Genomic DNA, 27,587 nt, shown 5'->3' with positions numbered 1-27,587 from the left:
TTTATATTTATTTTTTCTGAACCCCTAATTCTATAATTATAATTTTTAAAAATATATAGTATGTATTATTTTGAATTCTTAAAATTCGTTCAATTTTACTTTTTTTTTTTTTTTTTTACAAAAATATTTAATATATGTATATTTATTTATTTATTTATTTATTTATTAATTTCGTTTTTGTTATAAACACTTGTATTAGTATAGCTATATATATATATATATATATATATATATATATCCATTGAAGTCTTTAAAAAAAAAGATAGATTTCTGCTTTGCTCATTTGTTATATTTTCCCACGAGCTCGCTTTTATTTTATAATACAAAGAGAATAAATAAAAATGTGGGGATTAGTAAAGAGCGCTTCAAAAAAGAATATAAATAACGAAGATACAAATAATGATGAAACAATAGATTATGATGAGGAAGGAGAAGAAGAAAAAAAAAATGTTACGAATAATATAAACGATAATACTAATGTAGATGAAAGTAAATATGAAGATACTTTAAAGGATGAAAAAGGAAATGTTATGGATGTTGATAAAGATGATATGGAAAATACAGAATGTATATTAAACTCAGATGAAATTAATAAAAAGATTGAAAACCTACTAAATAATTTATCTTCTGATGAAGAAGAAGAAGGAGAAGTTGTTGAAGATGAAATACCTTATGAACGTGTTAACGAAAAAAATAAAGAAAATAAAGAAATAATTTTATTAAATATATATTTAGAACTATCAAATGATCATTTGGAAATGTTATTAAAAATTTTTGGAACCATTGAAAAAATATATATGGATGATAATGAAGGTGTTCATGCTATATATACATCTTTGTCAAGTGCAAAAAAAGCAAAAGAATTTTTAGATAATTTAAAAATAAAAAATAGAAGAATGCAAGTTATATATGGGAATTATAAAAAGAATTCTAATATGAATAATGTGGATAATAAAAGGAATACACATATATATAATATGAATAATGAATATATGGAAGAGAATATAAATAATGATCATATATATTTAAATAATTATGTTAATAAAGATAGAAATAATAAACATGAATTATACTTTAAACATTATAATGAAAATTCAAATATTCTTTATGATCATTTAGGTAATCCTATAAAGAAAAATGTTGTCTTATATAAAAATAAAAAATATTATATGAATAATATGAAAATTAATAATAATTCGCCCTTATATAAAAATCATCATATGAAAGGTAAAAATGTGTTACTGAAAAATAATATGTTTGATTCTTCATTACCTATACATTTAAATAATGATTATATGATGACATCTGATGGACATATGAAAATAGCTGATGTAAATATAGCAAATAATAATGATCAGCAGGATATACCAGACCATTTTCATCATAGTAATCATTTTTCACATATTCCCCCTCCCCCTCCTCCAACAAGTTTATACAACAACAATAATGATAATAATAATGATAATGATAATAATAATAATAATAATAATATTACTAATAGTCATATGGGTGAATACAATGATAACCATAGTGATGAGGATAATAATAATAATAATAATAATAATTTTTCTTATAATAATAGTCGTGTGAATACAAACAATTCTGCTTATCGAGGGAAAAATAATAACATGCAAAACGAAAAAAATAACTACAACAAATTAATATACAATAAATATATAAATGTACCAAATGATAATATAGGAAATAATTTTTTACATTCTAAATATAATAGCAATAATAATAATAATAATAATAATAATTATGAATCGTTTGCTACCAGTAATTATAATTTTTCATATCAAAAAAATAATTTGTCTTCACACAATAATAATAATAATAATAATAATTATAGTAAAGGATTATATTCAAAACATATTCCCCCCCCACCATTTAATGAGCATAATAATTTCACAACCTTATCCATGTCCAATATTAATATGAAAAACAAAAAAGAAAATAGTAATTTTATAAATAGTCATAATGACAATGATAACAAAGATAATTCACTTTATAATATAAATGAATTTATTGAAATAAATGATAATAATCCATTCAATATTCATAGTGAACATATAATGAATGATAATTTCTTATGGATTACTAGAAAAGAAGAGAAAGTATTAAATTGGTCAACACATTTATCCATAGAAGAAAATCATTTAGATTTTTTACAATCTTTTAATATATATAAATTGTATAATAGATATTTGCTAATCACTAATATTCCTACAAATTTAAGAGATACTCATAAATTAAAAGATTATATAAATAACCTATTAACAATTGATAAAAAATATAATGCATGTGTCGATGTTACCTTTTTCGATGATGTCAAAAATAATAACCAAACGTTATTCTATCATGACGATATTAATAAGGATACTCAACATGTACTAAACACACAAGAACAAAAGGAAGAGCATATAAACAGTGAGCAAAATATAAAGCAAGAGGGAAACACAGATGAGCAGGAACATATACAAAGTGATCATCATGATGATAAATCAAATGGTAATAATGAGGAACCAGTAGAATTAAAAGAAGAGGAAATAACTCAAAAATGTGGAAGAACGAAAGGTCAAGAAAGGGCAAAGGCAGCTCCTCAAAAATTAAGAAACATGAGCGGACGTGCTAAAACAAAAAAGGAAGAACAAGAAGAACAACAAGAAGAACAACAAGAACACCCGGAGGGAGAACAGAATGATGACAATGTAGAAAATGAAAAAAACGATCCTAATGATGACAGCCACAATAATGATGTTTCAGATTGGATAGATAAGAACGATGTGAATAAAAATGTTTATGCCCATTTAACCTTTCGAACTATAAAAAATTGTACAGAAGCAAAAAAAATTTTAGAAGAAAAGAATTTTTTAGTAACTTATACATCACCACATAAACCTAACAACTGTTTATGGGTAGGAAATATATTAAAAAATTATTTTTTTAACACAGCAAATATATTAAAAACAATGTTTAGTTATTTTGGAGAGATCAGAAATATTAAATATGTAAATGATAAGAATTGTTTTTTTTTACAATATAAAAATGTAGAATCTGCAATAAATGCTAGAAATCACATGTTCGGGATACAGATATCTAAAAGTACTATTTTAAATATTGATTTTTCCATATTGAACGAATGGGAAAATAAACAGAAAATAAATTTATCAAGAAAACGGTTCTTAGATAATAACGAAACACAAGATAGATTAGAAAAAAAATATCATAAAAAAAATAATCCGTATGCTGATTCCAAGACTATGTCATTATTAAAAAGAAATCGTTACAAAAAAGGATATGCAACAACAAATAGTAACAATTATTATAATAATAAATATGATGATCATAATTCAAAAAAAAAGATTCATAAAGATTCAAATTATCTAATCGATAAAAAAAATAATCACACTAGAAAAAGTAAATCATATAAAAGTTCGTATCACGAGAAAAGTGATAATCAGAAAATTTTAAAAAGAAAAACAGATGATCATGAACATTATAGAGATAGTAAAAAGAATAAGAGAGATTATTTAGATGATCATAAACATAATTATAATGATGATAATATGTTTAATGATCAACATAATAGTATACATACTGATATGGAACATGATAATAGTGTAGATGGGAAAAAAGAAAAAATAATCGCATTTTATGTTAATCAAAAATATAAATGTGATTTTGTAGCAACCTTATATGAGGGAGATCCAAAACTTAAAATGTAATATATAATCTTTTTTTTTTTTTTTTTTTTTTTGAACAAAGCAATTTATCTATCCATATATATATATATATATATTAAACAGATAAGTATATAAATCTATATATATATATATATATATATATATTTTTTTTTTTTTTTTTTTTTTTTTAGATATTCCAAATTAAATGTGGAAACAAAGAGTGACATTAAAAATTTGAAACAAATAAAAAGTACATGCACCAATTATGCCATATGGAAATTAGGACCAAGTAAAAAAAAAAAAAAAAATAATAAAATAATATGTTTATATAATCATATTTTTATTTTATCTTATTAATTTTAAATACACATTGAATTATTTTTATATTTCCCTTTTCAGCACCGAGCCAGACTAAGAAATTTACTCACATCTGTGATCATTTTAGTAAAAAGAAAAATATTCCTGTTATCATAAATAAGGAATGTACCATTTTTATTGTTCCAATAAAAGAGGAATATTTAAAAGATTTACAAGTAATACCCAAGAAATAAAAAATGAGCACATACATATATATATATGTAATATGTTATGCTATTTATTTATTTATTTATTTATTTATTATTTTTATTTTTTTTTTTTTTTTTTAGATCGAAAATATGGAGTATATGTATGCTTACGTTCTGGAGACAAAAAAAACTTAAATTTTTTTTCTGTTCACATATATACATATATATATATATATATATATATATATTTTGTATGTGTGTGTGTGTGTTTTTTTTTTTTTTTTACTTTCATTTTCTTACCATTTTATTGTCTTTTTATCCATTACCTTTTTATTACAATTTAATTATTCTTTTATTATATCATTTTAATTTTTTTTTTTGATTATTTTTTTTTTGATGTATATATAAGTTATAAATTTATAAAGAAAAAAAATAAAATATAAAAATATAAAAATATAAATAATTTATAAAGTGTGGCACTGTTCAGTTAAATATGTTAATATTTATAGTTCAGTATTTAAAAAATCACAACACACACACACACAAAAAAAAAAAAAAAAAAAAAAAAATATAAAATAAAATAAAATAAAAATAAAAGCACACATAAATATATATATATTTTGTTGATACAACCTTTTATTGTATTTATACACTACATTGTGTTAATCTATAAATTTGTTGGTACTCTTTTTTATTTCAATAGGTACGATAATTTTCTTATCTATTATTTGATTTATAAAAGCCTCACATGTTTTCAGATTTTTTATATTTTCCTCCATGCTATTTTTATAACTATGGAAATTATAATTCTCTAAAAAAAAAAAAAATAAATAAATAAATATATATATATATATATATATATATATATGTATTTTATTTTGTATGTATAAAATATTTTCATAACTAACCATTAATAAAGACGGCATAAATTATTTCAACCAAATTGAATGAATTAATTCTTTCTGTAATATCCAATGGTCTAATAAAATAATAAAATAAATATATAAATATATAAAAATATGCACATATATATATATAATATACATAATATACATAATATATATATCATTTGTGTGGACAATTTTTTTTTTTTTTTTCTTGTATTACTTTGATTTTATTGAAAAAATACACTGCTGCAGACTCTTCATTATATTATTGTTAATCTCCTTACATTCTTCACTATACTTATCTTCCTCATCAACACTTTCAATTTTTATTTCAACGATACCATGTAGGAGCGAAGAAAAGGTGAAGGCCTCTTCTAAATTTATCTAACAAAAGGAAAAAATTAAAAAAAAAAAAAAAAAAAAAAAAAAAAAAAAAAAAAAAATGGAAAATAATGCAATATAATGCAATATAATACAATATAATGCAATATAATACAATATAATGTCATATAATATAATAGAGTAGAATAAAATGAGGACACATATATATTCTTATCATCATCCTTTGATATTTTTTTCTGCACTTACATATAAGTACAACCAGAAGGAATGAGAAGATACATGGTTAGGTAAGACTACTGTTTTGAATACTATAATATTTTGATAATAATCAAAAAAAGTGTTTGATAAATGCAGAAAATGTTTTAATAAATATTTATACTGAAATAAAATATTATTTAATATAAGAAAAGAATATTCAATTTCTTCTACTAAATATTTTAATGCTTCTTTATTTGGTTTTGTTGTTACATTATTATTATTATTGTTATTATTATTGTTATTATTATTATTGTTATTATTATTATTGTTGTTATTATTATTATTATTATTATTATTATTATTATTATTGTTTACCAATTTTATATCTTTATTAGTATATTTTTGTAATTTTTTATTTATTATTTCTATCATTTTATATTTTATAATTTCTAATTGTAATTTCCATTCTACTCCTATATATGAATCATCATTACCATAATAAGAATAATTTTCTATATTATTAATTAATAAATTTGTATTTGTCTTTCTTTTTTTGTATTTATTATCTATATGTACATTATTAATTTGAATATTATATTTGTCTTTATCATAATTTTTATTCCATATATGATAATACATATTATCATTATTTATATATTTATAATATGTATTTATAGTAATATCTTTAAAACTTGTAAAGGAATCAACTTCAATTTTATATGGTCTAAATAAATTTAAATATGTTTTATTATTACTAAGATTATGATTTTTATTCTTATTAATTATATTAATATTATGATTATTGTTCATGTTATTATTATGATTATTATTATTATTACTATCCATATTACAATCATTATTTAATATATGCATTTTATTAGCTATTAAATGTTTCATATTCTTAATTTTTAATGGACTTGATATATTAAAATTATCATTTTCTTGTTTCGATTTATATACATTTGAAAAAATAATATCTACTGTTATATTATAAGGCCATTCACAATTTAAATCTTCTTCAAATATTTCATTTTTAAAAAAAGTTTTTCTATTTATCTTTTTATGTAAACGTTTTAATTTATATTCTTTTTTATATAATTCATTAATATCAAATGTTGTATCGTAAGTTTCTTCATTATCATTTCCTTCAATGTTCGTAAGAATATCCTTTTTTATGAGTGTCGTCCCTTTTTTTCCTCGTTCAACGTTTTCATCATGATTGTAAATATTACTAACACCATTATTATTATTATTATTATTATTATTGTTGTTGTGGTTGTTATTTGAATTGTTTAGTAGCATACCTGATTTAGAAAAATTATTATATTCGTTTATTAATAAAGCATTATTACAATTTATAAAATTATTACTATGTATATTGTTATGCATATTGTTATGCATATTGTTATGCATATTGTTATGCATATTGCTATGCATATTGTTATGTATATTATTATGTATATTGTGATGTATATTATTATGTATATTGTGATGTATATTATTATGTATATTATTATGTATACCACTATGCATATTACTATGCATACTGCTATACATACTGCTATACATACTGCTATACATATTATTATTATTACCGTCCATTTGTTTGATTAACTTTTCTCCTTGATGATCAGATAACCCATTGTTATACATAAGGTAATCCCCATTTTTGAAAAAGGCTCCATCGATATTATTATAATCATACAATGTTGCAAAATTATAATAATTAAAATTTAAGAGCTCAAAATTGATTCCATATTTATTAATATTTTTTATTAAAAATCCTTTAATTATTTCCATTTTCTTAAACTCTTCTACCTTCTCTTTATATACTCTGATTAAATTAATTTCTTGTTTCCTTGTGGAACCATTATCATACATATTTTTTAATTTGTTCAACTCTTTCGTTAATAATTCAATTTTCATTTGCTTTTTATCTAATACCGCAGTTTGTTTTTCTAATAATATTTTTTTCTCTTTTATTTTATTCTCAATTTTTAAATTATATTTCTGAAGAGCTTCTATAGCCTTTTTTGTTTTACTATAATTTAGTTGTGTAACTTCATATTTTAATAATGCATCATCCAATTTTATACTTACGTTATTTAAATTATTTATTTTATTAATAAATTTAAATAAATTATTACGTACAGATTCATATAATTTTATTATATTATTTATATTCTTCTTTTCAGTATGTAATTGTTTAAGTGAATATATACGACACCTTCTTATAATTTTTAATGTTATCTCTTTAATCATTTCTTGTTTTTTTATTAAATTCTCATTTAACGTTTCTTTTAATTTCAAATTGTCTTCTTTTTTCTTTTCTATCATCTTTTTACTTTCTTTCGTATGTTTTATGAGCTCTTTATTATTGTAAGAAGAAAGAGTATTGCTCTCTCTTGGTTCACATTCCTTGTATTCAGTATCATCATTATAACGACCATTTTTATCATAATGAAATTTCTTATCATAATGAGCTTCCTCATCGTACTTTTCTTCTTCGTAATATTTGCCTTCACCATCATATTTTCCTTCCTCATAATATTTTTCTTCCTCATCATATTTTTCTTCCTCATAATATTTTTCTTCCTCATAATATTTTTCTTCCTCATAATATTTTTCTTCCTCATAATATTTTTCTTCCTCATAATATTTTTCTTCCTCATCATATTTGCCCTCCTCATCATATTTGCCCTCCTCATCATATTTGCCCTCCTCATCATATTTGCCCTCCTCATCATATTTGCCTTCCTCATCATATTTTCCCTCCTCATCATATTTGCCTTCCTCATCATATTTGCCCTCCTCATCATATTTGCCCTCTTCATCATATTTGCCCTCCTCATCATATTTGCCCTCTTCATCATATTTGCCCTCCTCATCATATTTTCCTTCCTCCTCTTGTCCTTCGTTCATATTATCTTCATGTTTCTCACCATAAAAAACATTATATTTATTTTCTTCTTCCAAATGATTAATTTCATTATGCATTTCATTTTCTTCTTCATTCTCATTAAATTTATCATCATTATCAACAAACCTTCCACCCTTTTCAGAATAATTTTCCTTATTGTGCATATATTCTTTATATTCTGCTTTATTTAGATATTCATGATTTGTATCTACAAGAGTTTTCCTTCTATGTTTAAAAGTATGATCATAATTATGATTTTGATCCTTTTGTTCTTCACAATTTGTATTATATAACAAAACATTTTTTTCTTTTTCATTTTGTTGAATATTCTTTTTTTCATATGGTGTTATAACATATTGATCATGATCCATTTTGTTATATATTTCTCTTTTATCTGTATTATCATCTTCTTTATTATGATGTACATCTTTTTTTGATTTTTCTTTTTGTACTTCATAAAGTGTTATATCTTCAACACAATATTTATTATTAATATTATTTAAATTGTTATTTTCTTTGTCATTTGTTACATTTTGGTATATATTATCATTTTCATTTTCATTTTCATTTAATTCTTTATTTTCTACTGTTACATTCTTTAATGCACATACATTTTTTTCATCATATTTTTTCATTGTTGTTTGCACACTTGATCTATTTTTTAAATTTCTTTGTGTCTTAAAATTCATGTCTTTTTCATATTTTGATACATCCTCTTCATTCCATTTTTTTTTTGTTTTTATATTATTCCTTATAGAAGCACTGTAACTTGCACGTCTATTAACGATCACGTTTTTTTTCTTTTCTTCTATATTTAAATTATTCTTATTATTATTTTCTATAAAGTTTATGGTTTTCCTGTTCATTTTGTTTTTATCTTCGAATGTTTTCTTTTCTTCCCATTTCTTTTCAAAAATGTCCTCTTTGCTAGGTACCATTTTTTTTTTTTTATCATCATCATTATTAATTATATTACTGGAAGGTTTGTTACGATAAAATTTATTACTTTCATCATTAACAATTTTGTCATTAACAATTTTATCATTAACAATTTTATCATTAACAATTTTATTATTAACAATTTTATCATTAACAATTTTATCATTAACAATTTTATCATCAACAATTTCATCATTAACAATTTTATCATCAACAATTTCATCATCAACAATTTCATCATTAACAATTTCATCATCAACAATTTCATCATTAACAATTTCATCATTAACAATTTCATCATTGTTAATGTCCTGCTCATTACTATCACCACTTTTATTTTCTTCATTTACAATATTTTTTCTATCCACCTGTGCTTCTCCTTTGTCTGCTTTTTTCAATCTCTCAATAGTCGGACCACTCTCTGCACCCACCTTGGAAAGAATGGCAAGATCCATAGTGTTCCTATTTTGACGATCAAGCAAATTTATATTATCTTTGATAATATAATCATCGTTATGGTTATCACTTTGCATTTCTTCACTTAACATATTATTATGTAGGTTCATATAATCGTATTCCCTACTACTATTAAAAGATAAATTAAAAGGGTTGTTATTAAAACTTAAGTCATTTTTAATTGGAGATAAGCGAGCTGATTCAATATGGTCTACAGAAATTTTTGCTTTGAATCTAATAGATTGTGCTGATGACCTGTTCATAATATTATCATTATTATTATTATTATTGATTCTGTTGTTAGATTTATATAATAATTTATCAATGGGCGATTTATCAAGATCTTCCAAAAAATTATCTCCAACTATTTTATCATTATCCTTTTTGTCGATACATGAATCAATGGAAACACTTTTCTTTTTGAATTCGGAGTTATTAGAATCACTAGATATTTTAGTAAATTGTGTTAGATGTAATGGGGATATCTTTTCCTTATCATCAAAAACAGCTATTGATCTATGAGAAAATTGAACTGATTTTTTCCTTGCACTCATAATATCATTCATATCTTTTAAAGGAGATACAGAGTTACTTATTTTTAATATTCCTTTTTTTGGGGTTTCATTATTAATTTTAATTTTTCGTGTTGAATTAATTTTATTCTCCCAATATGAAAAACTATTATTAGATATACGTCTACTATTATTTAAAGAATCGTCATTTCCATAATTTAAATCCAGGTTCATTTTATTTTCTAAAGAACTTCTTTTTAAAAATTCGGAGTCACTAGCATATTCATCTAGATAATCATTATTCTTATCATTATAATTTATACTATCATCTAATAAATATTTCTTTTTTAAATTATCTAATTCTTCATCTAATAAATCGATAGATAATTTTTTATTATTATTATTCACAACCTCAATATTTTCTTCAATGTTTTTATTTTTTCTATCTTCATTTTTTTTATTATAACTATTTAAATCTAGTACATTATCAGGATCATCTGATTTTATGTGTATTTTATACGAGTTACCTTCTTTCTGATTATGGTTACTATTATAAATATTGTCCTTATATATATTATCATTATTATACTTATTTTCTATAATATTATGCATTTCATCATTTCTTGGATTTTTTTTCACACTATCTTTTTTCGAAGGAGAAGGGGTTAACAAATCACTATCATATATTTGATCCGTCTGCGAAAGAGACATATTTAATTTATCATTTGAATATAATTCATATTTTTGATAAGAACGTTTTAAATTTTCATCAGTAAGACTTAAATTAAAAATCGAAGAATTTCTCAAATTCTTTAATGATAACAAGCTATCTCTTTTATTTTTTAAATCTTCATTTTGTTTGTTCATATCCAAATTTTGACTTTTCAAAAAAAAGTCATCATTTAATAAACTTAAATTTGAAAATCTGGGCAATTTCTCTTTTTTATTAATATTTTCTGCGTTATTTTTATTTATCTCCCCATCTGCATCAACATCCAATTCATCATCATAATAATAATAATTTTTATTATTATTATTATTATTATTATTTTCATTATTTTTTATTTTTATTTTTTTCATTTCGTTGTTCTTATTACTTCCAATATTATCATTATTCTTATTATCGTTAAGGTTATCTATCTCAAAATTTAATAACCCGTCCTTATCATTATTAAACGAATCATATTTCCCCTCAGATTCAAACAACTTCTTATAATATGCATCATCATTTAAAATATTTTTAAATTCCTCACTTGTCATTTCTTTTAATACATCCGTATTATTATAATCCCCCATTATTATATTCTTTTCGTCAATTTTTTCAATATCCTTGTAATTCGTATTTGAGGAAAAATCTTGAGAGTTCAATTTCTTTTCCTCTATATAATTAAATTTATCATTTCTAGACATCTTAAAAATTAAATAATAAAAAATAAAAATTAAGTAAATATCAACATATATATAAATATATATATATATATATATATATATATATATTTATATATATATATATTTATATTTATATATATTTATATATATTTATAACATTCTAATCATTAGTATATTTACATATACCCTTCAATTTAATTGTACAAGAAAAAAAAAAAAAAAAAAAAAAAAATACAATTTTTTTATATATACATAGAAAAATGCACAAGGTGTATATTTATATTCTCTTTGTTTTTCTGTACTTTTTCCTCTTATATATAATTTATTTATTTATTTTTCCCTTCTTTTATATTTAATTCTCTTGTTTTATATATATAATAAATATATGTACAAAAATAAGTTGATTTAACAAGTATGGTTACTCAAAAAAAAAAAAAAAAAAAAAAAAAAAAAACAGGACTCGCTTTTATGAACAATGTACAAATAGGAAGCGAATAAAGGATATTCCTAAAAATAAATATATACATATATATATATATATATATATATATATATATTTATTTATTCATTTATTTATTTATTACTGTACAATGCTTTTATTAATAACTATATAAAAAAAAAAAAGACGAAAACATATACAGTAAAAAAAATACGTTCCCTATTTTATTTTATGTAATAAATATGAATATATATATATATATATATATATTATATATATATGTTGATATAATTATTATTATGTTTGGAGGGTTTTCGTTTTTTGTTCTTAGTATTTTCCCTTAATATAAAAAAAAATTATAAAAGTATGTATGTATATATAATATAAATGAAAATGTATATTATATATATATATATATATAATGACAAAAAAAAAAAATAATTATAAATATATATATATATATATATATACAATTAAAATGTATGAGTATTATTATTTTATACACATTTTTTTCATTTTATAAATCAAACAATCAAGATATAAAATTTTTTATATAATATGTTCTTTATTTATTTTTTTTTTTAAGTATTTTCAAAATATAAAAAAAAAAATTAATTGAATATACATATAAATATATTTATAATAATTTTATACATATATAAATAACCATATATTTATATTAATGCATATATATAAAAATATATTAATATATTTCTATATTCAGAGATAAAATCTAATATATATATAAATAAGTAATATATATTATATATATTTATATATTTCATATATATATATATATATTTATTTATTTTTATTTAATATTTTATATATTATGTACAATTCCTTTTGTCTTTGAAAAAAGCATAGTTTTAATAATAACTTTGTAAAAAAAAAAAAAAAAAAATATATATATATATTTTTTTTTTTTTTAAAAAGTGCGTAGTGTACTAATATAAATAATACATCACATATAATATGTTGATTTGTATAATTTATTTTCTTTTTTGAAAGAGTAAAATTAAAAGTTTAATAATAGCAAAACATAAAATAGTACACATTTAACAAAAAAAAAAAAAATATATATATATATATATATAATATATATAATAATAATAATAATAGTATTAATAATATATTTATAATTATGTATATATATTTAATAATAATAGTTTTAATAATATATATATATCATATATATAATATATATATGTTCATATATATATAACTTATAAATATACAAAGGTGCATAAAAAGTTATGTTTTTTTTTTTTTTTTTTTTTTTTTTAACAAAAAAAAGGAAAAAATAGAGAAAAATATATAAAATAAAACAAATAATAAGGCGACAAAAAAAAAAAAAATAAATAAAATAAAATAAAAAAAAAAAAAAAAAAAAAAAACATATATATATATATATATATATATGTACACAAATAGTTACGAAAAAAATAATATATGAATTCAGGCACCAAATTAATATATCTATGCTTGAATATTATTTAAATAATCATACATAATATAATATAATATATATATATATATATATATATATTACCACGTGATATATATTTTTTTAATGTTTTCGTTGTGGTGGGATATGTACTATTAGGCCATCATATGCAGCAATTACTTCTTTATCATAAGAATATTTATCTTTTTTGTTTTTAAATATTTCATTATTACTTTTATTTACATTAATATATTTATTAATTGTAATTTCATGTTTTCCATTTCCATTATGTAGGTCATTAGTATCAATATTTTGATGATGGTTATTTATACTGTTATTATTATTTGTGTAATCATCTCTATTTATATCATTTGTCTGTTTTTTTGGATCAACAGATAAAAAAGAAACCATTGCTTCTTTTTCTATCTTTTTCATAACAAGGACATTTTTTAACTTGTTGTCTCCAATATATCTTTGTGAAAAATGAGTTAAAATTAATTTTCTCGCATTAATTTTTCTTGCAAAATCTCCAGCCATATTAGCTGTGGAATGTCCTCGTTCTGAAATTATTTTGTTATAGCTTTTCATGAGCTCATCATTATTTGTATTTTTTTCAAAAAGGCAATTTGATTTGTCGCTTTTATATGTTGTGTTTTCATGTGCCTCTTCACCATCACAATGATTCCTGTGGTCACATGGGGATGCCTGGTTATCACCACATGTATGTTCTTTCTCATCACCACCTACATGTTCCTTCTCATCACCACCTATATTTTCCTTCTCACCATCACCTATATTTTCCTTCTCACCACCACCTATATTTTCCTTCTCACCATCACCTATATTTTCCTTCTCACCACCACCTATATTTTCCTTCTCACCACCATCTATATTTCCCTTCTCACCACCACCTATATTTTCCTTCTCACCACCATCTATATTTCCCTTCTCACCACCATCTATATTTCCCTTCTCACCACCACATGTATGTTCGTTCATATTTCCGCTGATCGCTCCATTTTCACCACGTGTATCACTTTTTTTATTTAAAACTTGCACATTATGATTCCTATTTTTTGAGAACATAACCATGCTAGGTATATCTTCATACAATCCATTCCCAGCTTGTAGGTCATGTGTTAAATCGACAAGACTATTAGTAGATTCGTGTATTAAAACATCAGCGTCCTTTGCATGCTCTTCTAAATTTGATGCATCGTATGTATCTTGACATACTACTATTTTTCTTTCTTTATAAATTTCTTTATATGCTTTATGAAAAGTAAGTTTTGTTTGATCTGGGAAAATTATTACATCATTATAATTCATTTTCCTTATAATATTTTCATATATCTTATAAGGTACATAATCTAAATTTTCACATTTTTTTAGTTCGTCATAATTTTTTTTTATAAGAGAATCAATATAATTTGCATTAAATTTATTTTCTACATTTATTTCTTTTATTATATATCCTACAGTTGGTACTGTGTGTTTAATAGGGAAAGCATTTATTTCAATATAATCATTTTTTAATATAGGATAATAATTCTGTTCATTTTTATATACGTATTCTATATTTCTTTTATTTTTATTATTATTATTATTATTATTATTATTAAAATTATAACAGCTGTTAGTATTATTTACAATTTTTTGGTTGGACCCATTTGTGACGTTTCCATCTTTCAATTCGTATACACAAAATTTAGCAATCCTCTTAGAATATGTACAATTAAAATTATTTTTTAAAAATCTATATAATCCTTCTGGACCATATATATTTATTGTATTCATATTCCTCAGCATGGTTAATACAGAAATTAATCCTAAACAATGATCACCATGTAAATGAGTAATAAAAATATTTTTTATTTTACTAACTTTTATATTAGCTTTTTGCAATGCTATAAATGTATTTTCTCCACAATCAAACAAGAAAGCCTCATTACATTTTTTTTTTATTGTTTGAAAAATGAATGATGATGTCCCTCGACTAGTTGATGGGTACATCGATCCAGTACCTAAAAAAATTAACTTCCAATCACTTTTCTTTTCTACATTATCTTCATAAATATTTCTTTTTATTTTTATATCATGCGTTTTTGGTTCTATATATAACTCTTCTATTTTTATATTATATTTTTTCATCAAATATATCACAGCCTTTTTTATCATTACCAATTTTTTACAAATATGTTCTATATTATATATGTTATTTGAACATTTAGACGTTATTATATCTTCCTTATGGTAAATATTATCGCAAATATTATCGTAAATATTATCACAAATATTATCGCAAATATTTTCTTTATCGCAAATATTTTCTTTATCACAAATATTTTCTTTATCACAAATATTATCTTTATCACAAATATTATTTTTATCACAAATATTTTCTTCATCATGTATATTTTCCACATGGCATGTATTACCACCTCTGTCTTCCATCGTACCGGCCTTACTTAAGAGAACCAAATTAATATAATTAAAAATAACCCTATCCATATAATTCTTTTGATTCACATGATTATTATTTATTATAACTGTATTATAAACAATAACATTTGATATATATTTTTCATAATTTAATATTTCTTCCTTGTTTTCATTAAAATCATATGTTTCTAGAAATTTATCCATTTCTTCAATATAACTATTAATTATATTTTTTTTTTTTTTATCTATAAAATAATTATCCTTTGACAAAAGGTTATTTGTTACATCTACTTGTATATCCTTTTCTACATTATTATTATTATTATTATTTTCTCTATTTTCTTGTTCATATTTTTTATTATCATCTTCTAACATCTCTTCAACTAAGTAACGATTTATAAATAACAAGTTATCAACACACTCTTTTATTATATTTATCATTTTTTTCTTTTCATTTTTAACATCAGCTAATTCTCCAGAATTCATATTATTATTATGTAGTGACAAATTTTTATTTCTCCCCTTCCATAATTTTTGTAAATTTCTTTTTGGGACATTTATAAAGTATTCATTTTTCCCTCTTTTCTTTTTTCTATTTATATTATATAATAACAAATCGTTCTTATCTATGTAATTTATTAAATAGTGTAACATGTTTTTTCTTCCTAACCTATATGTCAGGCAAATTTGTATAACGGAACTTAAAATAATATAGAGAAATAAAATAACAAACTTCTTTTTCCTCTTCTTTTTATTAGTAGTAAGAAATAATTCTATCATCCTTTTTTTTTTTTTTTTTTTTTTTTTTTTTTTTTTCATCGAACTTTTATTTCATTTTATTATATTTCAATTTTTTTCTGCTATTGACCCCCACAAAATTAACGAATAAGAAAGAAAAAAAATAAAAATTAGAGCATATAAACAAATAAATAAATAAATATATATATATATATGTATTATTTTACATGTTATTATATATATTTATTTATTTATTTATTTTTTTTCTTAATTATATATTTTTCAACGTTTATTTTATGTATAACATATTTCTTAAGCCTATCACATAATTGTAAAATTATTTTTCGGTAATAAGCTCAAAGGTTATAATCATACTTTTTAAAAGGAAAAAAAAAAAAAAAAAAAAAAAAAAAAGAACGTTACATATATGTATATTATTATATTGTGTATGTATATAATATGTATGTATTCATTTTATTTTTTCAAAAAAAAAAAAAAAAAAATATAAATATATATATAATAATAATAATATTTATTTTTAAAAAATGAGTTACTCATAAAATTATTGCAATTATTTATATACATAAATATTTTTTCTTTTTTATATTTTAAAAAAAGGTATATTTAGAATATTAATATTTTCCAAAAAAAAAAAAAATATATATATGTAATACACCCTGTCGTTTTAAAGCTTAATACATTTTAAAAGTAAAATGAAAGAAAAACATGAGTTTTTAAAATTCACAAAAAATATAAATTTAAAAATATACATATATATATATATATATATATATATATTTTTTTTTTTTGTTGATTTTATATTAAGCCTGTACCTTATTCTCTTCCTTATTTTTAAGTAACACTTTTAATATCTCTAAGCAATTTAAGAAAATAAAATTTGTTAAATTTTCATCACATTCGTCAACATTGACACTTACGAAAAAGGGCATCTTGAACTTCATGCCTATAATCAAAAAAAAAAAAAAAAAAAATTAAATATATAAATATATATATATATATATATATATATATATATGTGTGTATGTCCATATGTATAGGTATATCTTTTTGTTGTTTATTCATTTATTAATATAACCTAATAATCTTGCTATATCATTCCCATATGAATGAGGTTCACCTACGAGACAAATTGTGTTGTCCGCATCTTCCTATAATAAAGGGGAAAAAAAAAAAAAAAAAAAAAAAAAAAAACATATATATAATATATATATATATATATATATATTTATTTATTTATTTATTCGTCTTGTCATAAAAATAATCATATTTTTATTCTTTAGAACGTTAAGGTTCTTTGATTATATTTTTCCAATATCTTCAATTTTTATCATTACATATTTTATGGGATATGAGACTTGTAAATCATTCATTTGATTATTATCATCAGTCACCGATATAAACATTGTTTCTTTAAAATTTATAATACAGAAATATAAATTTAAATAACTCATATATGTTCTATTATATCTATATATATCTACATTAGGATTCGATTCATATTGCTTTTCAATTATAAAATTGTTTTTCTCATTATGTTCAGGATATTCATAGCATTTGGTATTATCCATTTTTTTTTTTTTTTTTTTTTTTTTTTTTTAAATTATATAATATGAATATTAAAAATAAAAAATAAAACTATTATAATTATAAGTTTGTTATATATAATTTTATCAAAAACGATGTTGATGAAAATATAAAATATGGCACTATTAATATATTACTTTTTTTTTTTTTAATTAATTAAATATGTACTTTTGAAATGTCATTTAACTTTTTAACTATAATAAAATATAACCAAAAAAATATATTATAAATATGAATATAAATAAATAAATAAATAAATAAATATATATATATATATATATATATATATATATAATACACTTTTTTAATTATCAAAATAAAAATATTATTATTTTTATTTATTTATAAATTTTATATATGTTCTATATAATATATATATATAATAATATATTTTATTATTTTTTATAGATTGGGAATATTTCTGTATACATATGTTAAAAATGATTTCTTGTGCATTTAAAATTAACCTATAAATAATTATATCCATGACGATCATACTATAATATATGAATTGTTGCAAGCATACCATTAGAAAAAAATAAAAAAATAAAAAAATAAAAAAAAATATATACATTTATGTATTTATATATATATATATATATATATATATATTTTTTTTTTTTTTTTTTTTTTTTGAAATATTATTTCAAAATGAAAAAGTAGGAAAATTCAAAAAGAACATTTGTTTAGGGTTATAAGAAATATACATACTTATATGTATTATATTTCTTATTTTCCCATAATAAAGTATATTTATAAGAAATAGAAAAAGAAAAATATATATAGAGAGAGACAACAATTATATTTCACCGAACAAATAAAAAATATCATATTATCATAATATCATAAATTCATATATGTATGTAATAACTTATGTTAAAAATAAAATATAAATTAAGTAGAATAATTTATTTTTTTATGTATCCATATTCAACAAGGTTAAAATTATGAACGCATAAAAGGACTATGATTTTTTTTTTTTTTTTCCTTTCTTTTCCCCATACTTGCGACTTGTAATATATGCCATACATATAATATATATATATATATATATATATATATATATATAATACTTTTATTATTTTGTTATTATTTTATTTTATTTTTATTTTTTTTTGTCCTAATGTCTGGGTTAAGAGACGTTGGGGTGGGGTTAGAAAATATAATAAGTGATAATTATTTGGAGTGTTATAACAATGAAACATTTCAAAAGGTTGAAAGATTTAATCGTTCAGATTATATATTAACAGCTTCAGGTAATAAGGTATGTAAAAACTCAATATTATATGGAATGAGAAATATTCATATGTTAGGAAAGTCTATAATAAAAAATAAAGCAATATTACGAGGAGATTTGAACAGTTTATATATTGGGAAATATGTTATTATAGGATGTGGTACATTAATATGTCCTTGTTTTACAAATAAAATAAATATACCAAATGAAATATTTGATAATAATAAAATGGAAAATCATAAACCTGACGCTAGTTCTTATATTACTATAACTATTGGTAATTATGTATATATTGGAAATAATTGTATAATAAAAGCAACATATATAGGAAATAATGTCTACATAGGTAATAATACCATTATAGGAGAAAGGGTAATAATAAAAGATAATGTAATAATTAAACAGAATACTGTTATACCGAATGATACTATTATATCACCTTACTCAAAATATTCAGGATGCCCTTCGAAGTTTATCAAATATCTACCAGACTCTTCTGAAATTTATTTAAAGGATATTCCTTATTTCTACTATAAAAATTTTATACCTAATCTGGAGGATGAATAAATTAACCTTCATCTTACACATCAGTATAATATTCCATAAGCAAACAACATATATAAATATATAAACAAATATATAAATATATTAATATATTAACATATATATATATATATATATATATATATATATATATATATTTATATTTATATTTATTTATTTACATTTTATCATATTAATAAATAATACAGTTATCTTTTTTTTTTGTATTGTACTTTATTTTTACATCGTATTACATATTCAAATAATAATATATTATATGTATACATTTTTACTTTATATCTTTTTTTTTTTTTGTTACGTATTAATCATTTACTTTTTCATATTATATATTATGCATTATACATAATATCCGTTTTCTTTTCAAGTAAACATTTTTTTTGTAAATATAGAACAAAAAAAAAAAAAAAAAAAAAAAAAAAAAAAAAAAAATTTTACAGTAGAACAAAAAGGAACAATTTTTTTTTTTTTTTTTTTTCTTTCACAAATATTATATCTACATAATTTATAAAAATTATAATTTATTTATATTTTACATTAAAAAAGTAATTTTAACAACATTAATAATATATAAATATATAAATATATATATATATATATATATATATATAGAAAGTATATTTTATTAATTATAAGATTTTATTCTTTATTTTATAATTAATTTATATTTTTTAAAAATATTATCTTTGATCTTATATGTTAGAATATAATAAAATATCAAGTTTTTATTTTTATTTTTTCCCTTAAAAGAGTAACACAACAAAAATTATATATATATATATATAATAATATATTATAATGTATATATGAACAATATATTACATATATATATATATATATATATATATTATATATTATAATTTCATTATTATTATACCATTAAATTATATATAATTTAAATATAAAAGAAGGAAAAAAAAAAAAAAATGAGCCCAATATTTCATCATAAAAAAAAGTTTATTATATATATGATATAAAATAAAAATAACATAATGTTATATTATATTATATTTATATCATGTCATATTATTTATATTATATATATATATATATTTAAAAGATGAGAAATTTATAAGGAAGAAATATATAACATAAAATAATAAAATATATTATTATATAAATATAATATATATATATATATATATATATATATATATATATATATATATATTTATTTATTTATTTATTTATTTATATTTCCCTTTTAAAAAATATTTATGATTCCATATTAATTATTTTACAAGTTAAAAATAATTATGTATTTATATATTATAAATATTTTTGTTTAACATTTATGTAGAATATAATAAAAGGGATTTGTAAAAAAGGGAACAAAAATGAAATGAATAAAATATAAAATGAAATAAAATATAAAATGAAATATAAAATGAAATATAAAATGAAATATAAAATAAAATAAAATTAAATAAAATTAAAATTTAACTTAAAACATTAAAATAAAAGTAAATATAAACGTATATTTATATTATATAAATAAATACTATATATAATATTAACATATATAAATTATTTCCTATAAAATAAAAAAAAAAAAATAATAAAACTTTATTTTATCCCTTGTGGATTGAAATAAAATGAAAAGAAAAAGTAGTTACCATCAGAGCAATAATAAATATGAAGCTAATGAAAGTTCTAATAAATATGATGAAAAAGGAAAAAGTAAACACAGAGGTTCGGATATAATAATAGGTAATGATAAAAAAAAAGACGATGATAGTTATAAAAAAAAAGATGATGATAGTTATAAAAAAAAAGAAGATGATAAAAAAAGCTCCAAAAAATATGAACGTAAAAATGATAGTACATATGAAAATCGGAAAAATCATGAAAAAAAAGATGATGAACATTCAAAAAATGACAAGAACAACAACAACAACAACAATAATAATAATAATAAAAGATATGAACATAAAAGTTATGATGAAGAAAAAAGTAAAAAAAAATTAAAAACGTATGATAAATATGACGAAAAAAGATATTCTAGAAAAAGAAGTAGTGATAATAGAAGTGATTATTATTATAAAAAATATGAAGAAAAAAGAAAAGGAAAAAATACAAATAATCATGATAAAAAATATGATGATAATACATATAATACATCATATGAAAGAAATTCATATGATAGAAAATCATCAAGTTATAAATATAAATCAAAACATAGAGATGTATCACAAATTAATAACAAAAGAATGAGTAATAAATATAATGAAAATTATTATTCAGATTCTTCTAATGATAAATATTCTACACGTTATAGTAAAAAAGATTTGTATGGCAGAAATAAAAGTAGTAAAAGTATTAGCAGAGACAAATCATATAACAATAAATACGGTAGAAAAAGTATTGATGGAATCAAAAAAAACAAACAACCAAGTTATAGATATGATGATAAAAGAGATAGTCACTTAAACAATTATTATCCTAATCATAGTAATGACATGAAAAATGCTCCTCCTGATGATACTAATGATGATCATGAAAATGATAATAATTATTATTATAATGAATATTATAAGGGAAATAATAAAACCCGGGATAGGAAACCATTAGGGGGAAATGAAGATGATACCAAAGAAGAAAGAGAACGAAATGAAGAAAGAAATGATGAACAACAAAAAGAACGACAAGCACAAAATGAATACGATGGAGATTATATATCTGAATCTTATCAATATAATAATAAATACGATTATAAAAAAAAGGGTTATGAAAAAGAAAGAAGAAATAGAACAACGTACGAAGAAGAAAATGATAAAGATTATGAAATAGAAGGAAATGTAGATAAGGAATATACATCTAACATATATCATCCAAATAAAAAAGATAATTATAAAAATAAAAATTTTAATAATGTACCTTATGATCAGAAAATGAGTAATAGAAAAAATATAAAATCTAGAGATAATAATAATAATAATAATAATAAAATGAAAAACATAAAGAATATGAAAAATGTAAATGGACCCAATAATAATATGTTAAAAGGAAATATACACGATGATAATAATTTTATGTATTATAATAAAATGACTGGAGAACAAGAAATGAACACTGATCAGAATTATATGGATAGTAATGAGGATAATTATGTAGATAGTAATACAAATAATAATTTCAAGAATCCTACAAATAATCATATGATGGGTAATATGAACAATTTTCTTAATTCTAATAAACCAAATAATAATAATATGAATAATATGAATAATATGAATAATACAACATTTAATATGATGAATTATAATAATAGTAATCATATGGGTGGACATACATTTAAAAATAATATGTATAATGAAGGATCTATAAATTTTGTTAATACACATTCTATTAATAATAACATAAATATGATACCACAAGATGATCAGAAGGATTTTTTTAATCCTTTAAAAAAAAATAATAATCTACAAAGTACGCACATAGATGCTAATAATAATATCATACCACCTCCACCAAGTACAGATAATAGATTTTTTAATATTAGTAGAAAAAGTTTGTTATTAATTCCAAATGATAAACAAATGAAAATTAGTAATATGAGTAATACAACAGGTATGCCATATAATCATGTTAACATGATGAACAATCCAAACATGATAAATAGACAATCTCATGTTTCCCTTCTGAATAATACCTTTACCGAATTTGAAATGAAAGATAAAAATATAGAAAATAGTAACTTGAACAATGCACCAAATATAAATATTACTTCAAATAATAACATACCTCCCCCACCCGATACAGATATAAATAAGAACAAGATGATTGCTCCCCCACCTTATGCTGGCGATAATACAGCATCTGTTAATCCACATATCCCAAATTTTCATAGCGGTGTAATGAATAGAAATTCGATATCACCTATCTACCCCACATCAATAAGAAGTAATAATATGATAAACAATAATATGATGAATGCTGATGGCACCGTGTTACCTGCAAATATGAACCATCCTAATAATATGCTGAATGTAACAAATAATATGATGGTGAGTCCTCATCCTATGAATAATGAAATGAAGAATATGTCATTTAATAAAAATATGAATATATCAAAAACACCAAATAATAATGTGATTCTTACGAAAAATGTAAATAGTTTAATGAATATCCAAAGGGAACCACCCATAAATTCTTATAATAATCCTTTAGGTTTTAAACCTTTGAATTATGATGATCCAAATAGTATTCCTATAAATTATGACGAAGGTGCATGGTTTAATAATAACCAAATGAATGGTACTAATAATAATATGTATCATATGAATGATAATATTTTGAAACCTAATGAAGACCTTATTCGTATAAGTGGAATAAAAGACAATAATAATAATAATAATAATGAAGAAGAAGAAAAAGAAAAAAAAAAAGAAAAAGGAGAAGAAACAGAAGGGGAAGAAGTAGATGAACAAGGAGAAATAGAAAGAAATGGAGAAGGAAATGAAAAAAAAGAAAAAGATAATAAAAATATGTTAATACAAACACATCATCATAAGGATGAATTATTATCAAATCGAAATAATTTTATGAATAATGAAAAGAAAGAATTAACAAAAGAAGAAAAATTACATGAATGGTTAGAATATGAATTAACAAATCAAACAAATATTATATCTGATGCAATACATTTAATGCCCATATATCTGAAAAAAAATAAAATGTTACCATGTAATAATGATATTATGTCAAAGAACAAAAGTAGTCATAATAAAAAAGATCAAATGATAAATAAAGAGTTAATGAATAAAGCTAAAAATAAACAAAAACAAAACTATTTTCAAGATGTACTAAGTAATATGAAATATACACAAAAAGATGATTTTTTATTTAAAGAAAAAATGTCATATAAATTTATAGAACTGCAAACTATTAATTCAATGGAACAATCAAATAAATATATGACATCTAAAATGAACAAAACGAAGAATCATAAAATAACAAACCATATGGTACATATGGTTGATGACCAAAATTGTTTGGACAAATTAAGGGATCATATTTTATCAAATAATAATCCAAAAAAAAAAAGTCTTAAACAAAATGGAAAAAGTAATTATATTTTCAGAAAGGAGCAACAACAAGAAAAAGATGAAGAGGAAAAGGGAGAAGGAGAGGAAGATGAAGAGGAAAAGGGCAAAGGAGAGGAAGAAGAAGAAGAAGAAGAAGAAGAAGAGGAAGGAGAAGAAGAAGTGGAAGAGGAAGGGGAAGAAGGAGTTGATGAATTTTTAACCCATTTTGCTAGTACGAATGAAAATTTATTTACACATGTTTGTTATAACAACACAAAAGATAACGATGTGACTTCAAATTTGTCAGATAGGTTAAAAGATGACAATAATAATGATAATAATAATGATAATAATAATAATGATGATGAAATAAATGAGAGTAGTAATAATAATTTCTTCTTAAATCTTATGAAATCCAAATTGAAAAATCCATTTTCTCTTTTAACAACATTGGGCACAAAAAATAAAGAAGATACAGAAAAGAAAACAGATAATATTGATACAACAAATCATATAGATAAACACAATTCCCCCAATTCAAAAAATAATGACAATAATAATAATAATAATAATAATGATGTTATCCAACAAAATAAAAATCTCAACGATTTATTAGATAAAAATAATTTCAGCTATAAACTTTATTTACTCTCATTAATGCAAGACAAAAATAAAAATTTACAAACAGAACAATTAAATAACTCTGATTTAAATACAAAACAAAAAAATAAAAATCATACACTCACGCTTAAAGACAAAATAGACATCTCTTCAATCAATTTATTCTTTTTAAATAATTACACTATCAAATCCGAGGATTGCATTAATACATTTTAAAATAAAAACCAAGAAAAATTATATATTATAAAATATAATATAATGTAATAAATTAATGTACTAAAAATATTCATTTTGAATTAAAAAATTATCATATATACATATATATATATATATATATATATATAAATGTTTGTATTCATTTTATTTACTTTAATATCATTTTTTTTTTTCACCCTTTATTTTTTTTCATTTTTTTTTTTTTTTATTTTTTTTTTTCTCTGATTTATATTTTATTCATTAATTAAATTAAAAATATGACTTTTATTTTTGTTAAACACATTTTGCAAAATAGAAAAATTAAATTTAAAAATTAATAAAAATATTGAAAAAATAAAAATATAATATACTAAAAAAAAAATAATGATGACACATTAAATAGTCATTCTTTATTAATAAAAACTTCTCATGAAAAAATACAAGACAAATATAATAAAATAAAAACATACATTAAAAATATATATATATATATATATATGTTAACAAAATGACATTGTGATAAATATTTGTTTTAAATATTGTGACACTCGTCAGTCAAATTTCTTTTCATAACTTCTTTTATTTTATCAGATGATCGGAAATCAGTTATAATTTCCTTACATTGTTGAGACTCAAATATTATTTTTTCAGGTTTTTTCTGAATCAGCTTCTCACCTGCACGTGCATATACATCATTTCGTATACTCCCTTGAGATTCAAAAACATATACATTACCTACTTTGTCACATAATTTGTCACTAGCTCTTGCATCTGCAGTACTTTTTTCACATCCCTGTGACTCAAATATTGTTTTTTCAGGTTTTTTTTCAACTAATTTATCGCATGCACGTGCATCTGCAATACTTTTTTCACATCGTTGTGACTCAAATATTGTTTTTTCTGGTTTCTTTTCAATTAATTTTTCGCTAGCTCTTGCATCTGCATTACTTTTTTCACATCGTTGTGCCTCAAATATTGTTTTTGCTGGTTTTTTTTCAACTAATTTATCGCATGCACGTGCATCTGCAATACTTTTTTCACATCGTGACTCAAATATTGTTTTTTCTGGTTTCTTTTCAACCAATTTTTCGTTGGCTCTTGCATCTGCAGTACTTTTTTCACAGCGTTGTGCCTCAAATATTGTTTTTGTTGGTTTTTTTTCAATTAATTTGTCGCATGCACGTGCATCTGCATTACTCTTCTCACATCGCTGTGCCTCAAATATTGTTTTTTCGGGTTTCCTTTCAACCATCTTCTCATTAGCCCTTGCATCTGCATTACTCTTTTCACATTGTTGAGATTCAAACACTGTTTTTTCTGGTTTCCTTTCAATTAATTTTTCACATGATCTTGCATCTGCATTACTCTTTTCACATTGTTCAGATTCAAATATTGTTTTTTCGGGTTTCCTTTCAATTAATTTTTCACATGATCTTGCAT

The 27,587-nt window shown here is 20.7% G+C and overlaps 7 protein-coding genes across 7 annotated transcripts in view; 3 read left to right on the top strand and 4 right to left on the bottom strand.

Annotated features, from left to right (window-relative positions):
- Positions 1–341: 341 nt before the first annotated feature.
- Positions 342–4,387, top strand: PF3D7_0723900 (RNA-binding protein, putative; the record flags this gene model as incomplete). The annotated part of the gene is made up of 4 exons (XM_001349104.1): positions 342–3,724; positions 3,878–3,975; positions 4,086–4,219; positions 4,334–4,387. 4 exons carry the CDS (start codon positions 342–344, stop codon positions 4,385–4,387), a joined length of 3,669 nt encoding a protein of 1,222 aa, XP_001349140.1.
- Positions 4,388–4,854: 467 nt separating this feature from the next.
- PF3D7_0723800 (conserved Plasmodium protein, unknown function) lies at positions 4,855–11,856 on the bottom strand (the record flags this gene model as incomplete). The annotated part of the gene is made up of 4 exons (XM_001349103.1): positions 4,855–5,003; positions 5,101–5,171; positions 5,300–5,463; positions 5,668–11,856. 4 exons carry the CDS (start codon positions 11,854–11,856, stop codon positions 4,855–4,857), a joined length of 6,573 nt encoding a protein of 2,190 aa, XP_001349139.1.
- A 1,988-nt stretch (positions 11,857–13,844) lies between these two features.
- Positions 13,845–16,943, bottom strand: PF3D7_0723700 (metallo-hydrolase/oxidoreductase, putative; the record flags this gene model as incomplete). The annotated part of the gene is made up of 1 exon (XM_001349102.1): positions 13,845–16,943. The coding sequence occupies one exon, from the start codon at positions 16,941–16,943 to the stop codon at positions 13,845–13,847; it is 3,099 nt and encodes a 1,032-aa protein (XP_001349138.1).
- A 779-nt stretch (positions 16,944–17,722) lies between these two features.
- On the bottom strand, positions 17,723–18,490 carry PF3D7_0723600 (proteasome assembly chaperone 4, putative; the record flags this gene model as incomplete). The annotated part of the gene is made up of 3 exons (XM_001349101.1): positions 17,723–17,865; positions 17,998–18,070; positions 18,257–18,490. The coding sequence occupies 3 exons, from the start codon at positions 18,488–18,490 to the stop codon at positions 17,723–17,725; spliced, it is 450 nt and encodes a 149-aa protein (XP_001349137.1).
- Positions 18,491–19,629: 1,139 nt separating this feature from the next.
- Positions 19,630–20,310, top strand: PF3D7_0723500 (dynactin subunit 5, putative; the record flags this gene model as incomplete). Its single annotated transcript, XM_001349100.1, has 1 exon — positions 19,630–20,310. The coding sequence occupies one exon, from the start codon at positions 19,630–19,632 to the stop codon at positions 20,308–20,310; it is 681 nt and encodes a 226-aa protein (XP_001349136.1).
- A 1,589-nt stretch (positions 20,311–21,899) lies between these two features.
- PF3D7_0723400 (conserved Plasmodium protein, unknown function) lies at positions 21,900–26,168 on the top strand (the record flags this gene model as incomplete). Its single annotated transcript, XM_001349099.1, has 1 exon — positions 21,900–26,168. One exon carries the CDS (start codon positions 21,900–21,902, stop codon positions 26,166–26,168), a length of 4,269 nt encoding a protein of 1,422 aa, XP_001349135.1.
- Positions 26,169–26,679: 511 nt separating this feature from the next.
- The window catches only part of PF3D7_0723300 (conserved protein, unknown function), a gene marked incomplete at both ends in the record, with an annotated part of 2,643 nt that continues 1,735 nt past the window's right edge, over positions 26,680–27,587 (bottom strand). The window contains one exon of the mRNA XM_001349098.1: positions 26,680–27,587. This exon is cut by the window's right edge and continues 1,735 nt beyond it. Within this exon, the coding sequence (XP_001349134.1) occupies positions 26,680–27,587 (908 nt within the window).

This window comes from Plasmodium falciparum (genome assembly GCF_000002765.6).
Source record: "Plasmodium falciparum 3D7 genome assembly, chromosome: 7".
NCBI lineage: Eukaryota > Apicomplexa > Aconoidasida > Haemosporida > Plasmodiidae > Plasmodium > Plasmodium falciparum.
This window is presented reverse-complemented; position numbering and strand designations above follow the sequence as displayed.